This window comes from Falco naumanni, chromosome Z, assembly GCF_017639655.2.
Source record: "Falco naumanni isolate bFalNau1 chromosome Z, bFalNau1.pat, whole genome shotgun sequence".
NCBI lineage: Eukaryota > Metazoa > Chordata > Aves > Falconiformes > Falconidae > Falco > Falco naumanni.
In genome coordinates, this window is record NC_054080.1 from 40535071 (window position 1) to 40556706 (window position 21636).

At 36.9% G+C, this 21636-nt stretch overlaps 1 protein-coding gene across 1 annotated transcript in view; it reads right to left on the minus strand.

Moving 5' to 3' along the window:
* The window catches only part of LRRC2 (leucine rich repeat containing 2), a 52332-nt gene that overhangs the window by 17439 nt on the left and 13257 nt on the right, over nucleotides 1-21636 (minus strand). The window contains exons 3-4 of the mRNA XM_040580580.1: nucleotides 17217-17373; nucleotides 5181-5317 (exon numbers count right to left, since the gene is read on the minus strand). Coding sequence (XP_040436514.1) covers nucleotides 5181-5317; nucleotides 17217-17373 — 294 coding nt within the window. The remainder of the gene's footprint in view (nucleotides 1-5180; nucleotides 5318-17216; nucleotides 17374-21636) is intronic.

The following is a 21636-nucleotide window of genomic DNA, read 5'->3' on the forward strand; positions in this document are numbered from 1 at the left end:
AAAGCAGTTTTTCTAGAAACCTATATCAGAAAACAAGTTATTTATAATACCACTTTTATTCCTAGAAAAGCAAATTAGTTCCATGTGTATGAAAATAGCAATAGGAACTCTATGCAACAGTTAAAATACAAATACTAGCATCATACTAATCCTTAAACTCACACACACAAGGTACAAAAAAATTTAGAAGCAAATCCATCTATCCCTCCCCTTCCTTCTGCACCTACAGAATATGGTACCCAGTGTAACCCTACTATGCTAGGGGAGGGACTGAATAACATACAGGGCATGCATCTCCTAAGGATCTTAGCTAGAGGAACGAATTCAACTCTACAGAGGCGTCTTATCAGCTATGTGCTATCTCAGGGAAGATTGTGCCCTAAACTTCATAGTGCACCTTCCTCTGCTGAGCCTGGTTACTGAAGCATAGAAATATCTGTTATAAATTGGCTACACGAATACAATGTCACATATTGCCTTTTCTAAAATTTACATTTGATTTAAATTTATATTTTCATCCATGTTCAGAGAAAGGCATTCATAATTTACAAATGTAGCCAAAAGAGATTTGAATTCAGCTGCAGATACATAAACCTTTTCTGCTACTTACTTTGCAATTAATATTAATCTAACATTGAACTTAAGTAAAACTTTATAAAATTTAAAAATTTTGACATCCAACAGTAGAAGAGAGAAAAAAAATGGAATAGTAGACTTTAAACCAGCTAGTTCTTCCTTAGTCATAGTATGGAATGGTATAAAACCCTAAGAAAATAAAAGATGAGAGCATACACATTCAATATTTTTTAATGGAGCACCAGATTACCTCATTTTAAGATTCAGTGAGAATACTTACAGAGTGCTGGAAGTGGCCTTTAAAAACAGGGAAAGAGATTTCTATAAGAAATGAACAGACAAGTGAGCAGTGCATTTGCCTCCTGATGCTATGGCATAAGGCATGTCTCTCAAGGCATTACTCAAAGCACACTCAAATAGAAATTCTGACAGAAGTCCAGGTGTTGGACATAAGTGTTCCTAGTAAGTAGGCTGATATAGCCACTCCCTGAAACAGGTTGCATTAGGCCAACAGAATGCTATGGTTTGGGGTGGGGTGGGAGGGTCCCCACATACTGAAAAATGTGGAGGTACCACTACCAGCTATTGAATCTATTAACAGAGATAAAGATCTACAAGATTTCAGTTGTGCTAGAGCATCTCAATCATTACATACTTAAGCTTAAAACAGCTGCATTGAAAATGAAAGTGATAGATTAAAAAGGCAAGAAGTACAGTCAGTATTCATGCTGGAAACCTCCTTAACAACTGTAGTTTACCTGAAAAGTTGTATGATATAAGGTGTTTGGCATTTTGTCTTTCCTGAAGTTTCCCTGTTTACAAAACAAATAACAGACTTCATAAGAGTCTATGAATTTCTTATGTGGCTGACTGACAAATTCAGGCACAGAAACAGCTGATATGCCAGCAAAAAAATTATACAAATATATGGTAGCTGTCTTCACAAATTAGGAACTTCAATTCAAAATAGGTATTTGGTGACACTGTATGTTTTTGTGTAATAAGCTATTCTCACCTTCTACCACTTCTGGGTAGCAACTACAGTCATGCGTTATATGATCCATCTCATTAAAATATTTTTCCCCTTAAATTAGCTCATCATGTAATATTTTTTGTCTATAAAAAAAAAAAAAAAAAACCAACAAAACCTAAACACTTTTCCTAAGAAAGCAAAAAAACAAAACAACCAAATAAACTAAAAACTTCAAGACTTCTCTATTTTTGCACCTGTCATAAAGAAAATGGATAGAAAGGGTACAGGGAAACTGATTACTGAAGATGTAATTCAGCCTCAGCGTTCTGATGATCTCATAAAACTTCATGGGTCTGTCAAAAATTTTTGACTGAATTACAGGAATGTTATCAATCTCTTTGAATCCATTTTCACATATGTTATCAGTGTCTCTCTGGACATTATTCTATGTACAAAACCAAGGTAAAATTAGACTTTGATCATTTCTGCTGGGCAGAAGTTTGCTCTTATTTCTTTTGAAGTTTTGCATCGAAGAATATTGTTGCTGTCCTCTTGCATTTCTTTAACCTTCCCTGAAGAAAATGTTAAGCATTCAAAAGTCAAATAGAAATTGGACTTCTAGAAGATGATGAACAGCAAACAATTTTAGCAATTCTCTACCTTATTTTGTGTATCGGTTCCCAAGTTTTCTCCTTTTTTTCCTAATGTTGTAAATGTAACACATTCACCTACTAAAGCAAAGCTTGCATGTACTTGCTCATTTACACTCTCCAGGTCCCAGTGCTCACACCACAAGAGAGAATGGTGACCAAGTCTTATGAGCATTTCACCGGATTAATAGACATTAGGAACAATTGTATTGGGTAATAATTGATCTAACCTGTTGAACATGGGGTCATAAATTTTTATATTGGGTGTCCACGGCAAGATGCTGGCAGCATAGGGGCTGCAGGGTGTCCTCTGTGGGAAGAGATCAGGGACTGCCCCAAGCTGGACACAGACAGTTCCAGCCAGCACCAAAGGACCCATCATAGGACACAGCCGAGCTCCTCAGCCAAGTGTGTGATGCCACTCTAAAAACTTATTTAAGAAAGGGGAAAAACACTGGGGGGGACACGGGGGGGGACGGGGCGGGGTGTGTGTCACAGAACAAAAACAGTAAAAAACAGCAGAGGGAACACCATGGTCAGAGCAGGAGCAGAAGGAGGTCCTCCATGGTGAAGCAGACCTCCACACCACAGCTCATATAAGACCCATGCTGCTGCAAATATATCTGAAGAAAGTGAAGCCCATGGAGACCCCATACTGGAGGAGAGGAAAAGTGTGAGGAGGAAGGAGAAGCAGCCAGAAACCACTGTGTAGTGACTATAACTCTCCTCGCCTCCCTACACCACTCAGGGGTGGGAGAGGAATCTGGAGTGAAGAGGTGGAGTCGACCTTGGGAGAAGGGTGAGGAAAGATGCCATTTAATGTCTTTGTTTCTCAGTATCCAAATATATATTGGCAAATATTAATCTTCCCCAAGTACAGTCTTTTTTGCCCACAATAATAAACAGTAAACAATCTCCCTGTCTTTTATCTCAGCCCATGAGCTTTCTTATCCCATTTTCTCCCAATGTTGTGCTGAGGAGGGAGAGGGAGTGAGCGAGCAGCTGGGTGGGTGTTTGGCTAGTAGCCAAGGTTAGCCCATCACAACATTTATAGTGTCTTTCTGTTTTCCCTTTTTAGACTGTTAAGATCAATTAAATATTTTAATTAATTAAATAGTTACCTGCCAGCGACTAACACTTGTGGCCCATCTGAGAATCAAACATCAGATACCTATTACATTATCAAGGACACTGATGCAATTGCTTTGAATAACATCAGCCATATTGAGTACACCAAAGGCCAAACACTTTGCAGCATTATAAATCATGTGACAAAAGTGTTCCTTTAATTGTCTGTTTGGCTTCCAAAGCTGCCTTGTAAATGTTAACGGGAAACTAATTTTATAAACTAAATCAGAAAAGTTTGTGTAGTCTACTTCCCAGGGGTCACTGCAAGTATATATTAAGTGCTGGCCTTCAGACAAACGTAGAAACACAATGGACAACACTAATATTTTTCTTCTTGACCTTTTAGACTATGCAGGCATTATATTGTTTCCAGTTTTTGCTGTTATATAGTTATTTGCACAGCTCCAAAATTTTTGCATAGATTGTAAGTGAACCCTTACCCAGTTGCCTACACTCAGTTCTAGTGGCGTTCAATCCCATTGCATTGGAGACTGCCAGAAGGGAACAATGTTTTTGACCTTTCCAAGAGAGACGCTGGTCTCTTAGGACTCAGCCCTTGAAAGACTTGCAAGCACAGTCAGGTTTATGTGCATTGACATAAGTAAGCCTTTGCACTACAAGGCCTTTAGAAGCAACCAGAAAAATACTCACTGATTTTAACACAGTAGTGATTGGGGCTAAATTCACCATTCTAGTCCACAGGTTTGAATATACTCACTTTTCCTAGATGCTTATATTTCATTCCTCTGCCTGTTCAGGATATATGTTTTTCTGATTCCATTATGGCTCCTTTTTACCGCTTAAGTTTTACCTGGTTGGTCCCCTATCTTTGCTACCTGAAGGAGGAGGAGAGGAAGGAGAAAGGAGACCTGCACTGTTTGCGCTGTTGCTAGCTAGCATTTCTATGCCGTGTCCACTTATGATGTGAAGCTGTTTGCCCTTTATTTCTGTTTCCTTCACATCATTTTTTAACAATTCTTTTCACATTAACTTACAGTGAAAAGTCAGAGGGAAAAGTTAATTACCATTTGCATTTCCTCAGAACAGAACATAAACACGGCCAAACCAGATCTCACATAAGCTTAGTCCACTCCAACATTGCCTGTAAATCACCAGTAACAGACGTTTGGAGAAAAAGTAGGATTCAGCAAAAAGCCTGACACTTCTCCCTAAAGCTCCCCCCACTCAAGCCCCAGGAATTAGGACATTAAGAATCTGAGAAATAGAGATGACATCTGAAACTGCGGTTAGGTACCAGCCAATGGTTTCATTTCTCTGTGAACAATAAGTCGCAGAGCAGCAGTGGCAGAGGGCAGTTATGCATCTAACACAAGAAACAATGTTGGTGCATGCCTGGGAGTCCTTTTCTCAGTCTTTGTTATATATTCATACCATGCCTCACACGTAATATCCCTTTCAGACATACTTATTCTCATATCAACATGCAGTGTTGTTTATAGAACTCTCCATACTCTTTTTAAAGGAAAACCAGTACTGGGAACAAATGAAGGTTGGTATGTGAATTTAGCTGTCAAAATGCAGTTCACTTTCACAGAAAACAGCTATTCACAACCTGCTCCTCATCACCGCTGGCCAAATCCCCTTTGGGACCATGTCCTCCTTCATATATCAGAATAAATACAAGCAAAATTTAGTCATTTGAAAATCAAAACAAAGAAGCTTGGTCCCACTTAACTGCTGCTAAGGTATTTTCACTGATACTACTATTTAAACATTATTGCAAAAAACTGCAAGGAATGTGATTTTATCTGTTAAGAAAACATTTTAAGACTGTAATAAAGTACTTATAAGCCTAATATAAAAGGTGGAAGAAACATAGTTTATTTTCTTACTTCAAATGGGAGCTCTGCTATTTCCATATTTCCAGACAAATCCAGTTTTTCCAAGTTTTCACAGTCACCCAGTTCTGGAGGGACCGACTTCAAATTATTGAAACTGACATTGAGCACTTTGAGGTTTTTTAAGCAGCCTGTGAGAGAAAGATAATTAAAATCAAAAGAGAGAGAGGTAAAGTAAAAATAAAAGGCATAGCCAGTTTGCCAAAGAAAAAGCTCCTTAAAAAAAAAGTGCTGATGAATAAAAGATTAATAAATATTTTCAGCAGCGGTCACTAATGGGTGGGTGGGAGGCAGACAACAATGTTGTGTTGCATTCATGTGGACATCAGCAAGGATTTTGGTGAGAATTTGAAAGGAAGCGGCAAAGACTTGCAAAGATCTTGATTCTACCAGGGATGAGATACTTACTGATCTTATCTGAAACTACAGAAGCTGGCTCTTGGTTTGGCCACTTTAGAAAACTTGTCTGCTAACTGAAAAGTATCTTACTATTTTTTATGGAACCTCTTAATTGGGAACAATCAATCCTACTAAAATTACTACATCAAGAATTCTGTATTTTTTATCCAGAGTTTCATACTTTTGATTATAAAAGATAATGGACAAGTGTGTTTGTTTCACTATTTTCTTCATTGCAATTTATCATCCTTGTCAGCTTAATTCAGACCATTACAATATTCTAGGCTACGTTTAGTCACATGTACTTTCTGTTTCTTTAATTAATAGCATTACATATTCTCCCGTAAAAACAGGTTTAGAAACATCATTAAAAAGCAAAATGTATTATACTGAAAAAATGCAAATTATACCGTGACATAGTCAAAAGGGAAGGAAGTAAAGAAGTTGAATGTATCAAATAGCTGATGTGTTAGCAACAGGATCCTTAAATACATACATAACAAAATGAGAACATTCAACAGACAGCTGTGTTATTGATTACACAAATGATCATAGAATCACAGAATCATTAAATGGTTTCAGTTGGAGAGGACCTTCAAAGACCTTCTAGTCCAAAGTCCAGTCCAAACTGACTTTGAACACTTCTCCCATGATGAGGCATCCACATCTTCTCTAGGAAACCTATCCCAGTGTCTCACCACCCTCATTGTAAAAAAATTCTTTCTCACAGCCAACCTAAATCTGCCCTCTTTCAGCTTAAAACCATTTTCCCTTGTCCTGTAACTACAGGCCCAGGTAAAAAGTCTTTCTCCATCTTTCTCATAAGCCTGCTTTATATATTGAAAAGCTGCAATAAGGTCTCCATGGAGCCTTCTCCAGGCTGAAAAACCCCAACTTTCTCAGTCTTTCTTCACAGGAGAGGTGCTCCAGCCCCCTGACCATTTTCATGTCCCTCCTCTGGTCCCACTCTAACAGGTCATGTCTTTCTTGCACTGGGAACTCCAGAATTGGATGCAGCACTCCAAATTGGGTCTCACAAAAGTGCAGTATAAGGGGAAAATCACTTTCTTTGATCTGCTGACCATGCTTCTTTTAATGCAACCAAGGACAAAGTTGGTTTTCAGGGCTGCAAGCACACAGTGCCAATTCATGTGCAATTTCTCATCCACCAGTATCCCCAAGTCCTTCTTTTTGGGGCTGATCTCAATCCTTTCATGGCCCAGCCTGTATTGGTATTGGAAATTGCCTCAGCCCAGGTGCAGGATCTTGCATTTAGCCTTGGTGAACCTCAAGAGGTTCACATGAACCTACTCCTCAAGCCAAAGTCCCTTAGGCGTATCAGCTGTGCCACTTAGCTTTGTATCATTTGCAATATTCCCCTCTTCAGTGATATTCCTGTGATATCGCTTCTAACTAGTGACAAAGTACAGCATTCACAAGCAAAAGCAGCAGTAAGAAACTTACATGCAATTCACCAGTTGAAATCAGGAGATAACATCTTCTATTGGCAAACTAGTACAAGACGTACACGAGAGTCACAATTTCATATTATGTCAGTCTTCTATTTATAAACAAATTTTTAAAAATAATCTGGTGTTTCATGAGATTTGGATGACACTGGAAAGAATCTCCCTATGGTACATCTCAAGTGCTCAAAACTGTCATAATAGTGAGCTTGTCCTTATGGTACTAATGCTTACTTAAACTCTCTCTAAAGTAAAAGTTATTTTAGAGCTGATCACCTTCTGCAATGTGTGGAAAACCTTACCAGAGGCCAGATGGTGCTTCCACAGGCAACGACAGAGAAGAAACATAAGGAATTGAAAGCTGCACATTTTTTTCCCTGAGAAATTGCTGTTTTCAAAGAGAGAGGCATGCAGTTTGATGGCTAATACTAGCAGCCACCAAATCACACAACATTTTATATAAACCCCAGAGTCTTTCTTAGACACAACATTGTCTTCAAATGACAACTGGGCTATCCATATTTTTCTTACAGGTGGCAGACAAGCCATATATGGTAAGAACTCTGTTATATTAATTTCTACAGGTTGCAACAGAGAAAAATATAGGAGCTTCCACTCAGCTTCCTCCCAGTTTTAGCTCTGCCAGAAATAGACACTGAACTGGTATTTCAAAATTCAGCTGTCCTTTTAGGAAGGTAATGTGTCTTTCCTATTTGCTATGAAGTGCTGTTTTAGTTAAAAGAGCAGAAGCAATTTTTTCTGTAAGACTACAACAGGTATTGTTTTGGCAGTACATTAGTGTCCCACAAGGGTCATTGGGGCTGGTACAAGAGTGTAGCAGAAGCACCTTAATGGTGTAAACATGTGAAGTGCCTTATTTCCAGACTTTTAAGCACATGGAAGTAATAGAAGTTTAGCCTATCCATGATGAAGCCTCACCAGGTTTAGTATCATGATGTAGACAAATGAAGGTATTATATCACATGCTAAGTGGCATATACAACCACTGCATTGCAACAAAATAATCACTGAAGCAGAAATGCCATAAAATGGAGCATTAGAGAATCGCAAATAAATTCCTCATCCCATTAATCCCTCAGTGAAGGAGACTAAATCCCACTGGAATGAAAAAGGAACTACTTACTTATTAACACCGAGAGGTTTTGTCTTTTCTTTTAGCGCTGAGATATTGTACTGGGCTTGTCTGGAATGGAGTTAATTTTCTTCATTGCAGCCCTGTCTATGTTTTGGATTTGTGACCAAAGAGTGGTGATAACACACCAACATTTTCACTATTGTTGAACAGTGCTTACACAGCATGCATGAAAGTTTTCTCTTTCTCACTCTGCTGGCCCAGTGAGTCAGCTAGGGGTGGGTAAGAGTCTGGGAGGGGAGAAGTCCAAGACACTGGACCCCCATTGGCCATACTACAGCATATAACATCACATTCAGCAGTGAAATCTGGGGGTGGGGAAGGAATGTGGGGAGAAGTTTTCCAAGGTGGCTATTGCTCAGGGACTGGCTAGGCATTGGTGAGCTGGTGGTGAGTGATACTTTTTCATCACTTGTATGTTTGCTTGTTTGTTTTTCTTCACCTATTAAACTGTCTTCATCCTGATGCACAAGTTTTCTCACTTTTGACTGACCAAGCAGATGTGGGAGGCTGAGCAAGCTGTGTGAGGCTTAGCTGCCTGTGATTGTTAACCCACAACAGAGGTGTATGCTAACTTTCATCCACCGAAATTTCTACTTCTTAATTCCATTAGTAGCTGGAGAACAAGTCACCTAGCACCACCAGCCTCCTAGTCACCCTCTTTTCTGACTCTGTTGAGGTGATGTACCTCTGGTGCATAACTAGGAGACACTGAGTAGAATTGCTTACAAAAAAAAAAACAAAAAACAAAAAACAAACAAAACAAAACAAAACAAAAAAACCAAAAAAACCCCACAAACATCTAACTACCTTTCTGGGCAGAGTGACAGAGACAAGCATCGCTTCCCTTTCTGAATTTCTTGCCTTCTGAAACCATGAGTTTTCAAGCTTGTTTCTCCTTTCACAGTTTTTAATATGTATGTCAATGTTCACAATAGTTTGTCCCAGCTTGCAGGTGTAAGGAAGTGAGTAAATAGAAGACGCATCACATTTCTTCTGGTCATATATAATGTTTTTCTAATCTGACAGAAGTGCACTACAGAATCTACAGGCAATTGCCAGTAATTGCTGTAGCTAACGTTATGAAAATTACTGGAAAAAAACACGAGTCTTACAACTGAATTTAATTCTGATAACAAACAGTACATCATAGCTGAGTGGGATACAATTCACTGAGATCTGCCTGCAGGGAGCAATCTCTCGCAATTCTGTGTTACAGCTGTTTTTTCACCTCTAGCCTCTCCAGTGGCTTAAGTTATGCCACCTGACAGCTGAGCAGTAGCCAAGTATTAACCCTTCTTCTAGGACCATAAGACATACATAGCACTCACCGGGACCTCCTGGATAAAACCCTTATACCATCACTTCATATAATCTCATTTTTTAATTTATTTCATTCCTTATTAAAAGTAGTTTGGTTTTTTACATCCACTGTACTTACAGAAAAACAAAGTTAGAGAGTTTCATCTTTTCCATGATTTGGAATGGTTTTCAGATTGCCAGTCTGAATTTATTCGTAGACGTTTTATAAACATTAATTCTTTTGCCAATTTTATCTTTAAATAGCTCTTTTCCTTCCCTGATGTTTACTTCTGTGATGTTTTCACAGGTAGCAGACATATCAGAAATTATTTTACTAAGCCAGTTTTTCTAATCTCCTCTCACAAAATAAAAATTCCTCTCCTCAAATAGTCCTAATAGACTTCTTTTGTGTCTGTTCCCATCTGAAATAACTTTTCTTGAATTTGGGTGACCACAACTTTATGTATGTATCACACTAGACTGTCTTTCTGTGAATGTTAGATTACGGATTTTAATTCTTCAGTTACTTGTATTTAATGAGCTCATGACTTCCTGCACAAATTATTAGCTGCTGTGTACATGACCTTGAACTCTGTAATCATTAATTTAATCTCCCTGCTTTCTTGGAAGCCCATCTGCTCATCCAGGCTTTCATATTTCCTTCTGTTTGTGCAATGTCAATAACACCCAAACTGTGTCCGCAGAAAAATTCAGTAGCCTAGTTCCTCAAAGTTTCTTAATTAAGAAATAAATTCAAAACTGATCCTTGAGAAACTCCACCAGTGATCTTCTTCCTGATGGATAGCTTGTCTTTCCAAATGAGTGCCTTGTGGCCTCTGCTTTAGCAAGTTTTTTGCTCATTTTCACAATGTTGTATCAAAATCCATTTTATTAGATCAAACATTCATTTTCCATAGTTCATTGTATCAAGTACTTTATGGAACATCAGATAGACAAGACATACTACTTGAAGATCAACCATCTTCTCAAAAGAAAGACTGAAACCAAATCAGTTGAGCACAACTTGCTTTTCCTTTATAAATTTTTAATTTCAACCTAGTTTCCATTCAGGTCCACATCTGTAATTACTCCCTCCTCTAAAAAAAATGTTTAAAGTCTTACAAGCAACAATCTTCACAGGGATAGAATTAGGTTATATGAGTTGCCTGAACAGTAATCTAGGTTACAGACTGAGACCTTTTCCTTCCTCAGAAAAAAGGAGTAAGATTGTCACTCTTCTTTTCCCCTAAACCTGTTAAACAAGACTGCTAAGCTACTTTTGTGAGAGAAGGAGCACATATATATGACTATAAGACAAGATTCATCACAATTCAAAATTCCCAAATCTAGATATCTTGGCTGAAGGAGTGCAAACTTGGGGAGCAATGAATCCCTAAATTACCTTCAAAAGTCATAAGCATTGTCAGTAAAATTCCAGCCATTCTCATCCACATTTGGGGTTCATTGCAGTAACAGCTGGAGGATTAGGAGGGAGTGACAGGGACAGTAAGGCAGTATGAACGACTTTCACTACCATGTAATCTGTATTTAGGAGCTTATTTATACCTTCTTAGTGCAGTTCTCCAGTCTCTTAGGTGTGATGCCTAGCCACCCCCAGGCTATATATAAGCATACAATGCAACCATTGAGGCAAGCTTAGGAGGGGACAGAAGGGGTGACACCCCTCTCACATAGGCACAAATGTAGGGCAGGATTAGACTGTCATACCTGCCACACATATATTCAAATAATACTCAAGCACAACTTTTCAAATAAAAGTAGTAATAATAAGATCACTGCTGCTATAATGCTGTTGTTAGCTATGCTTAATGACATTGAATTTTCACTTCTGTAAGAAATGCAAATTAGGGAGTTAAACAGCTAACATCTCTGTTTTCCAAGAGAGGCAGTAAAAGCGTAATGAAATCCATGGCTTCCCTGGCAGTTTCACAATTAAGAATATTTTATTTTTAAATTGGAGCTGCAATGTTATAGTTGTTGCCTAACATAGCGTTTATTCCCAGGTTAAATTTTTATTTCATTATTTTAAAAAAATAAACCAGTAATTAAACTCTATAATTTTGGATGGACAGTGCAGCACAGTAATAACAGTAATGCAACTTGACCATTTTAAAAAGCCTACATTAGTGTTCTCAATACGGTGTCAGAGACAAAGTACAGATGAGGTTACAGAGAGTCTTTATTACTTAAGGATCCTATTCAATGCAAACACAAGTCCACTTGTATAAACTGGAGTAAAACACAAAGCAATTTTTTGCATTGATCTGCAGTGATCTGATAGCAGCTTTCTATGGGCCAAGACAAATAGTCTCCTATTTCCAGTCTTCTCTGTGGAATCAGTGACATTGCCTTTGATTTATCTGAAAGGAGATATTGAAGTTCAAGCTTACAGGTAACAGTTAAAACACCAATTTATTCTTTTTTTACTTTTGCTCAAAACATCCAAGCAAAGTAGGGATGAAGACTTCCTGAAATCCTTTTGCATAATAAAATTGTAAAACCTCTTTTTGGCACTAAGACTTATAAAAGCTGTGGCACTGCAACAGATTGACCATGGGCTAGTAGAACTTCACTCTTTAACCAACCTTCATGTGTTCAATTAAAAATATTTAAACGTGCTGAGAGAAATTGCAAGTCACTAATACAAACAAAAATAAAAAGGATAAATTTGGGGAATTTGATCTGTGCACAGAGGAGTATTAGTACAATGTAAGGGCCAGGGGAGGAAGAAGGTTTTCTTGTAGGAAAATAGAGGTAGAAAAACATGAAGTTCTTGTGGACTGAATGGTAGAGAGAGATAGCTTTGGGAAAAAAATATAGGGTGAGGGTCTACTGAAAAGTCTAAAAAGAAAATTAATTACAACAAAAATGCAATGAGCTGAATTGAAGATACTTTGCTAATCAGAAATTCTATAGAAAAGTATGTGACTTCCTGTTTTCATGTGAGCAGTTAAGCTGAAACATGGACTCTGATCTCCCTGGAGATCCCCAGAAAAGAGGATAACTCCCAAGGGCAAAGCAGAGTATTATACACTCAGTCTCCAGGATGGGAAAAGCTTCCCCAGCATCAGAAACAAACAGGAAGTAAAATGTTTGGGAGGGGTAGAACAATACATCTTTATCACCTTGGAAACTGAAAAAGCTTCTTCTTGGATAAAACTTTTCCATCATAACCAAAATGGTGTGCACAGCCTCCAACATTCCCACTAAGACCCAAATGAATACTGAGAAATAAATCAGTTTGCTAATACCAACCTGCTCTGTGTAGGAACGCGTCCTAACATTGTTATACATAATGTAGTTACATAAAGCAATATGACAAAGTCAATTGATAGGAATATTTTGGCAAAAATAATTCATGTAATGAATAGTTTCCACGGCAGTCTGATCTCAGCACCCAATGGCACTATTTAAAATCCATTCGAGAAATTTAGCTTAATAAAGTATTGGCCTTTGCAAGATCCAGTGATGCCAAAATTTTTAAAGCAGTATATTTCTATTACATTTTAGTACAATATTCCCATTTTTGATAGCTTAAGCAGATGAATAAATAAGATTGTTTCCTCTCTAGTTAGTTCAATTAAAAGAACAATTTTGTACTTTTGTGATGTACTAGCCAATCGTTAAATTTTGAGGAGCTTACTAGCTGTTCAAATAGGAGCAAGCCATCACTGCCTTAAAGCAGCTGTCATCCTCCTTAAAAACAGTCAACTTGAGACGGAGGGTTTTAATACTTTCCCTTCAAATGGGAAATGTAAAGAAAATTTTCCTCAGTTGTATACAAGACTGAGCTGTTGGACATGTAATATTCAATAATGAATAAATGCCAAGTGTAAAAGATGAATCTGCAGCTTTTCAGAAGTAGACTGCATTTAAACTGAGAATACATATTTTCTTCTTGGAAACTCACACATCAGGACACTAGGAATCTATTAATAGAAAAAGCTATTTTAGGTACCTAGAAATCATTAAAACTGTATTACTCATGGTTTTCCCCTCTGAGTTTTAGGAAATTGGATTAATGGCATGCACAAATGAAATTGTATACTGTAAGATAGGGAGGAGACCAAAACAATTACTGTGATTTCTTATTAAAATATGTCTCAAAAGCAGTTATTTTTCCTCTGAAATATCTGGCATATCAAAAATGTGAGAGAACATAAATGAACAAATATTTTATTAACAGCTCTTTGAAATGTTTCATGAGTAATTTCTGGGAAAAAAATCCTGATACACCCTCACTATCCCATCCCAGCACAAAAGCTTTGGGATCATGTGAAAATGCAGTTCACTACTTTCTCTGTGAATGTGGGAACACATTCTACTGAATATTTTTGAGTACAGCAACCACTAATGTACTAGTATTAACTGATATTCAGCAGATGCACTGCAGCCATGCAGTCAGAGTCAGAACTGCAAACTCACCTAGAAATGATTGCCAAAGAAAATCCCCCAGCTACCCCCATGTTCATTTTTTCTGTTATTCCCCGGAAAACCAGACCTGACAACTTTGAGACAGGCAACTACTCCATTTTACAGTTTTCTCCATTTCTGTTTACTTGCTTCCCATGGAAATATTTGCTATTCCACAAAGAGAATCAAATCAAAAGTATTCTTGTCTGTTTTCTGACCCAAATTTGGTCTGTTCAAGTGCATAGATGATTATAGCTAAGAGTATGATTTGAAATATCTGAGAATGGATTCAAGTCTTTCTTTCTGATTCAGAGTAGAACATTCCCTTCTAAATCAAGTAAAACAGGAACACGAATTTCAGTTCCTGCAGGTATTTTAGTCCAAAGACTGCTATGCAGTGATACATTTTTTTACTGTAAATATTCTTAGCATCTCCTGTTCTCTCACACCTTTAAGGCCCTCTTGTGAAAATCAAAAGTAGACCAAACATGGCTTACCAGTATAGTTTCTGCTGGATGATTTGTTGCTCTGAACTTGGCTTTGATTCTGTCTGAAGATTAAAGACTCAACAGCATGCATGTCACTGCCAAATTTAACCATCTGTCATTACTCTCAAGTATGTTTTAGCTGTGATATTTACCTACTTGCTGCTGTTTTGTAAACAGAACACAAGATGATGAATGCATTAGCACTTAACCTTTCCAGAGACCTTACCTTCTGATTTAGCACCCAGTCCTCACTCCTTGCTTAGAGCTCCCAAACCAAATCCACATTGATTATTTTCCCTGTGATAATTTAGCAGCTAGGTGAATAAAGTATGAAAGGTTTCATTTTGAAGCAGCATCCAAAAACTTCAAAATATCCAAGACTTTTCATAATAATGTCTTATTAAAATAATGAACATTTCAAATACATAGTAGTGTTTGTCTGTATGCACGTATAGTACATGAAATAAACATACAGCTATTTGCAAGCATGCCACCTTACATGTCCACAAAGAGAGCATTATACAAATTGAGATAAAAACTCCTCTGTAATTTATGCCATAACAACAAGGGTATATCCACTGTATTACTAATAGGTGGTCTATCAACACAGGACGTTCACTAAGACTGAAAATCATTAGGCAGTTTTGGCAAAAAAAATGTGGAACTCTTCAGCTGCACAGTCCTAGATGGGCTTTTTTGTATTGTTTCTTTTTAAACTACATTGGTAAATCTGTGTCTTTGTCTGGATAGGCTAGAATTGCTGCTGTGATGTAGAATTATTTTATGAGTAACATCTATGGCTAACCAGATTTGTTAATTTGGTTATGCAGTGTCTCAAAAGGAAAGGTTCAAAAACAGGTTTCTCCAGATGAGTGTTTAGTACAATCATGCCCACTCTCATATAATGAATCTTGACAAAAAATTCTGAACAAGAGTTCACTGTTAAGAGAAGGATGGTGAGTGCTCTAACTTTATGTCTGAGGCAGGACTTACAACAAAAGGTTTCCTAACATTCGCTGGCCCTTCCAGCTAAACATTTACATAATAAAAGTGCAACAAAAACATTGAAAGGAAGAAAGCAACACTTTCAGTATAAGCTAGAGGGATGAACATATATAGGAAGGAAAGTGAATAAATGGGAGTAACGTGAAAGCTACTGATAAGCAGAAATCATCATTTAAATGTGATTGAATGAACAGTTATTGCTTCTAGAAGCATTTGAAATTTTCTTCCCAGTTTCCCTAAAAAGGGTCTTATGCAGCCTCTACATTACCTTCCACAAAGAATTGGTTATGACAGAATGATGGAAATTTTATTCTGGAAACAGACTTTACTACCATTCATAATCACTTTCTCTTGGGGATTATTTTCTTTAACCATGCACAATATTGCAAGAAGAAAGAAAAAACTTTCTTAGCCTTTACCTGCCTCAACTGTCAAGCAGTGACCCTTTAATTTATTTATTTTTTTATTTTATTTATTTATTTTATTAAAATATTTATTTTATTAAAAATTTCCCCTTTCTTCAAGACCTTTCCCCTTTCTTCAAGACCAACTAGTAGAAGGTGTTTGTCCATTAAACTCACTGACCCATCTGAGTTCCACTGTCAAAGTGCTAACAAAACAGTTAGTTTATTTTATGTCCATTATCTCCTGCTTGTGTCTTGTTTATGATTTGTTAGTGTATTTAGCTGCTAGGTTGAAACTATAAAATATATCTCTATGTCAGTGGGAATTTTTCTGTGTAAAATATGTTAGTAAATAAATCAAAAGCATGAGTGTTACTCTATTAATAGAGTAGAAAAATAGTAGAAAAGTATAGAAGAGTCTAGCACTGATTTCTGTGTTTTAGGGTGGTCTCTCCTTGTCTTTCTTAGTTAAACCTCTGATAACTATGGAGGTGGAGGTTTTAGTTTTTATCTTATTTTTTTAAGTTGTTAGCTCTTAGCATATATACGGAATACCAATCATGGGGAAAGTTTAGGACTGTTGCATTTAAAAACAAGGGCTGATGTATTAGTACCACTGGGTGCATGGACTTGACTATGGGGATCTCATAGCAGACCCGGTTTCCTCAGCTTTCAAAGATACCACTGGTTACAGCAACACTCTTCCTTGTAAGACCAGTAAATCCCTCTCAAACCGTTACAGTCTTTCAAACAAGCTTTTAATATTGTACGATCAGAAAACACAGGAGAGCCAAACACTAGAAGTCTTATTATGTAGCTTAAAATAACAAAGACCGAAGTATGTATGCTTGAGAATGTGTTTCTCCAAAAACCCTGATGACATGTTGGATATACCACTTTATTAAATGGGGATCATTACTGAACTCACTACAAAATTCAAAAGGTGAGGTTTATGCAACATTATATTTTTGATTCCTTTTTACCACAATCTTATGTTTCAATTAATCTTGTTTGAGGTTTATAATTCTGTAATACTTCTGTTTTTCTTAACCTGTAAGGAACATAACACACCACCTGTTCTCAGAAAGAACTTTTGATCTACTTCAACACAAATAACTGCCTTATAGTACTTACAGTCAGATAACAAAAGTGTCAGATTTTTCCCATGTGTAAGCCATACTATACACATGGTATTGCATACAACTAAGCAAGTATAATTACAGCCAAAGAGCTGTAAAAATTTAGAAGGGACTGTTCACTGGAAGCAAGCAAGAAGACAAGTGTCATTAATTTGATAAGGATATCCACGGATGTTCATTTCCCTGTAATACAGCAAAATGGCATAAGCATAAACAGCTGAATATCTTGAAACCACTTACCAATTTCCACTGGGAGGTGGTTGATTTGATTTTTTGACAGCTCCAGTACTCTCAAATCTTGAAATAATGCAATGTAGGCTGGAATGGTTTGTATCAATGTACTGTACACGTGCCATTCTTTCAGATAGATCTGTTCTTTCAGAGAATCTGGGAATTCCTGTAAATGAAATAAGAACAGGTAAATAGAGAGCATAAAGTTAGAATTTTGTTCTACCATGCAGGGGGGAAAAATTTCACAGCCAAATCTCCACACTTTGCCTTAACTATCTTGATATAGAACAGCAATTTGCCAAACTCTCATAGGAGCTCTTTGCTTTTGAAAAGCATTACAGCTGTCACTACATATTCATTTTTTACCTGCTAATGTAATCATTTTGCTCTAAAACTGACACCTATCTGAAGCAGTCAACTCGTTTCGTGTCTCCCATATTATCTCCTTTCTTCAGCTGGAGGATTTTTTTAAAAACACATTTCAGTTCACACATCAAGACGCAGTAAAATGCAACATGGAAGAGAAGTATGAGTGTGTGGAGAACATCTAAACAGAATTTGCCCAAAAAAAAAAAAGTGTCACTACATTCTTAATACCTGCCAATGTTTCAAAATTTGTTTACCAGTTTACCAAGATAGAGCACAGTCCAAGGAACAGAAACATTTCAAATAGGCTACACACAACTTTTGAAAAACTTTTTTCAAATAAGAGACTTAACTTCCTAAGTTATTTCAACAATGTTTGAAAATTTTTACTAGATTTCTTTAGGTAGAATAAGAATATTCAATTTTTAAATCTGTCCACAATCACAATTTATTCTTGTTTAGCCATGTAGAATCTTCTTTTTAAGAATTCCAGTATTGTTCCAAATACACAGCAAATAAATTTGCTTCTGAGTAATTTTCAGACTATTCTATTTGTCCAAAATTTCCAATGTATAAAAGTTACTGAAACTAAAAGTTTTAAAGCCTTTAATCCTTCCAATTTTTTAATTAATTGATATTCAGTTCAGAAGTACACATCTTTGTTTCGATTATGTCATAAAATTTCTTGAACTTGAAACAGACAAAAATCAATTCATAAAGTTGAAGGTAAGATCATTTAAACTCCACTTTCTAATGCAGCACCATAATTTACCAGGTTGTCCTGGATTTTATAACACTGTCCACTGGTAACATCTAAAATAAATAATCTGTATGAGGTGCTATCACTAACTTTGCTCTTTAAAAAGTCACATAAGAGTTTCAGCCTGCAATTCCTTTATAACTTCCAAATTTGTTTCCTGTGCATGAAGAATACAACACAATAGGAATTACTGTTTTTTATCAGAGGACATTACCCCACTTTTTTTTTTTTTTTTCTAGATTTTATAGATCCCCTAAGACATTGACAAGAGTGATGCATTTTGGTTGTTTTTTATTAATTCTGAACTTCTTAACTAGGAATAGTACTACTTAACTTCTAGCTAAACTAAAACATCTAATTGTAATTATAAATATACTGGACTGTTGATTATAAGGTGTCCTTTGTTTGGTTGTGGCTGGCTCTAATTTCAGTCCTTTTCAAATTTAATCATGCAGACATTTCTGCCTTGCTACCTGCCTTTCCATATTTAATACAGATTGTTTCATTTCTTGTTTCATTTTCTCACTAGGTGTATATCTCATTGTGATCCATCTTACATATTTGTCTAGTTATGGCAGTTAAAAAATAAAATGCCTGAAATGCCTCAGGGCTGGTAACGAGAAATCTCTGCAACTTTCTGGAGTGGGTTTCCACTCCTCCACCTTCAGTGTTGCACATTGTTCTGCAGCAAATAAAAGAATAAATGTGAGCTGCAAATTCAATTAGTGTTGTCTTTCCTACCTGTACAGAATTGAAAATGCAGCTCATAGGGGATAGCGTGTAGCTCTAGTGTCATGGATGCCATTGTAGGGAAGAACCCCAATTCACAGAGAAAGCACATGCAGGGTAGGCATACTGGATTGAAAAAGATGTCTCAGTAACAGATAACATTTGCTACTCTATTTCTCCACAGTCCAGGTCTGTCTTTGTCTTTCTACTGACCTACTGGTTTTCTGTACCTTGTCACAACAGACCATCTCCAGCTCCTTACTGGCACATACAGCAGGGAACAAAAGGGAACGCTTGCTCCTGTGAAGCCAACAGAATTGCTGTTCTCCCAGACTGGAGGGAATATCCCACAGACTTCTCCTTGATACACTAAAAACAGTGCAGCACACAAAGCACTCTCTCAGATTAAGAGCAAACTCCTTCATTGTTTTAGAAAAATTAAACCAAAACATTTTTTTAAATATTTCTTGTTAATGAAAAAAAAAATTTAATTAATCTTTACTTCTGTATTGAGGGTATGTGCAGTAACTGAAATAAAATCAGGCATAACTTCTAAAGAATGGAAGGAGGTTCCATTCTTCTACCAATTGCCCTGACTTACTTTTTTTTCTTGATATTATTTCTTTAAATTGTATAATCATATTTACAATTTGCAAATGTAAGTTTACAAATACTTTGCTATAATATGGGGGTTTTAGCATTCTCCTCCTAACAATATATTTTGTGTTACTGAAACATAAACTGATGTGATATTTTACTTCATTTACAAACTAGATAGGGATGGGAACTGAAATTTGCACAAGCCTTACATTTTCTTTACTCTCTGATTCCCTTGTGTTCTTTTGTAATCTTCTGCTGCCATGCTAAAGCTGGCAGCCTGCTGATAAATTGCTCCATGAAGACTGACACTTGGAGGATAGCCAGTTTTTTGCCTTTAACAGCAAAACAATACCTCAAACTCCTTTGAATTTTGGGAGAGGGGAAAAAAACAACTGTTGAAAAGAAACAAATAGCAAACCTATAAACATTGCTGATTTTGTTATTTCTAACCAGGAGAAAATTTACCTGCTAGATATGAGCCTGAACTAAAACGGTGGTCAAAGTTCTGAGAAGTTTCAATGTAATTTCTTTTCTAGCTCTGTAGTTTTATCTGTCATGGGCCAAATCAACTCCTTGGATCCAAATCTCCCTATCTTTGAGAAAGTTAGGAGTTAGTTCCAAAACTAATATGTCTCAGGGACACCTTTATTACCTGGCTGGGTCGGTTGTTTTACACTTTCGGGGGAAAAAAGACCTCTAGAAGTTAAACAAGCACAAGAGACATTTTCTCTGTCCATTCAATGCAGCAATTCTACTTGACCCTTTGCGCCAAATAAATACCTCACTGTCTCTAACAGCTGGGAATAACAAATGGAAATTCTCTGTTCTCTGTGAAAATACACACTAAGTTAGATGATAAAACTGTGAGAATAAATAACAAGGTATTAATTAATTTGCTGCCTTTTTCTGTGAAAAAATGATATGCAAGGTCATGATTTACAAGTAAAGGATTTTACCATCACTCATTCATTTACTTGTCATGCACATTTAACACTGAACTTGTTTAAAGTACATATGCATTCAGATCCTCCGCTTAGGTAAAGCAGCACAGCCAAGAACAGTCCTGCTCCGCATTTGATGAATATCATCACCTTTCCTTTCCCAATATTGATGTCACAAATTCAATAATTTGTTTTTCCTGAATATTTTTTGAAAATCATTTGAAATTCACTGACCCACTGGAGAATCAACATTCATTAGTCAGGAGCAGAAAGTAAACACTCAGAGGGGAAAAACAGTTAAAGTGAAGTCACTGAAAAAATTATATGAATATTCATGGTATTATTTTGCCATAGTTTTCATTCTGCTCTAGTAGCAGTGCTATTTCTCTGAAGAACTAATTTAATCCTGTAGGTACATGTCTACATGTACAAAGGATCTCAGTGAAGGGTTTCATCAACTCTTCATCATTCTCTCCTAGGCAACTGATTCAAACAGACAATTCAAGAGTTCAGAGTCCTTACACAGCAACTTTTTGTGGTGGGTTTGCCTGGAAAACTCTCAGATAAATACCAAGTTTTTCTGAAACATACCTTCGGAACCTCAGATTACTTGTGGCACAGTACACCATACTCATGCTGTCAATCCCATGGGTTTTGCAAACACCAGAGGATTTAAGAGACTCACTCATGGGGCAATACAACTGGATTCTGTCTGATTTTTTTACAAAGAGAAGTGAAAAGCCTGCCTGATTTCATTTACATCAGGTTATAAGACTGGTTCCTTTGTCGTTATAAGACCTTTTCTTTCCTAATTCGTTACTGTTCCCAGCTGGCAGAAATGCCAGTGATAACAGACACAAGTTGTAAATATTTGGTTGGTATGCAAAAGAGTAGGCAAGGACCACTGACCCTTAAGGATGTTGTCACACAGCCTCTTCCAGGTGGAGTTCTGACAGACAAAACTATCTCATCGCTGTAGTTATCAACCACTGTCCACAGTAGAAGCTAACCTCTCTGGACAGACATGGCCAAA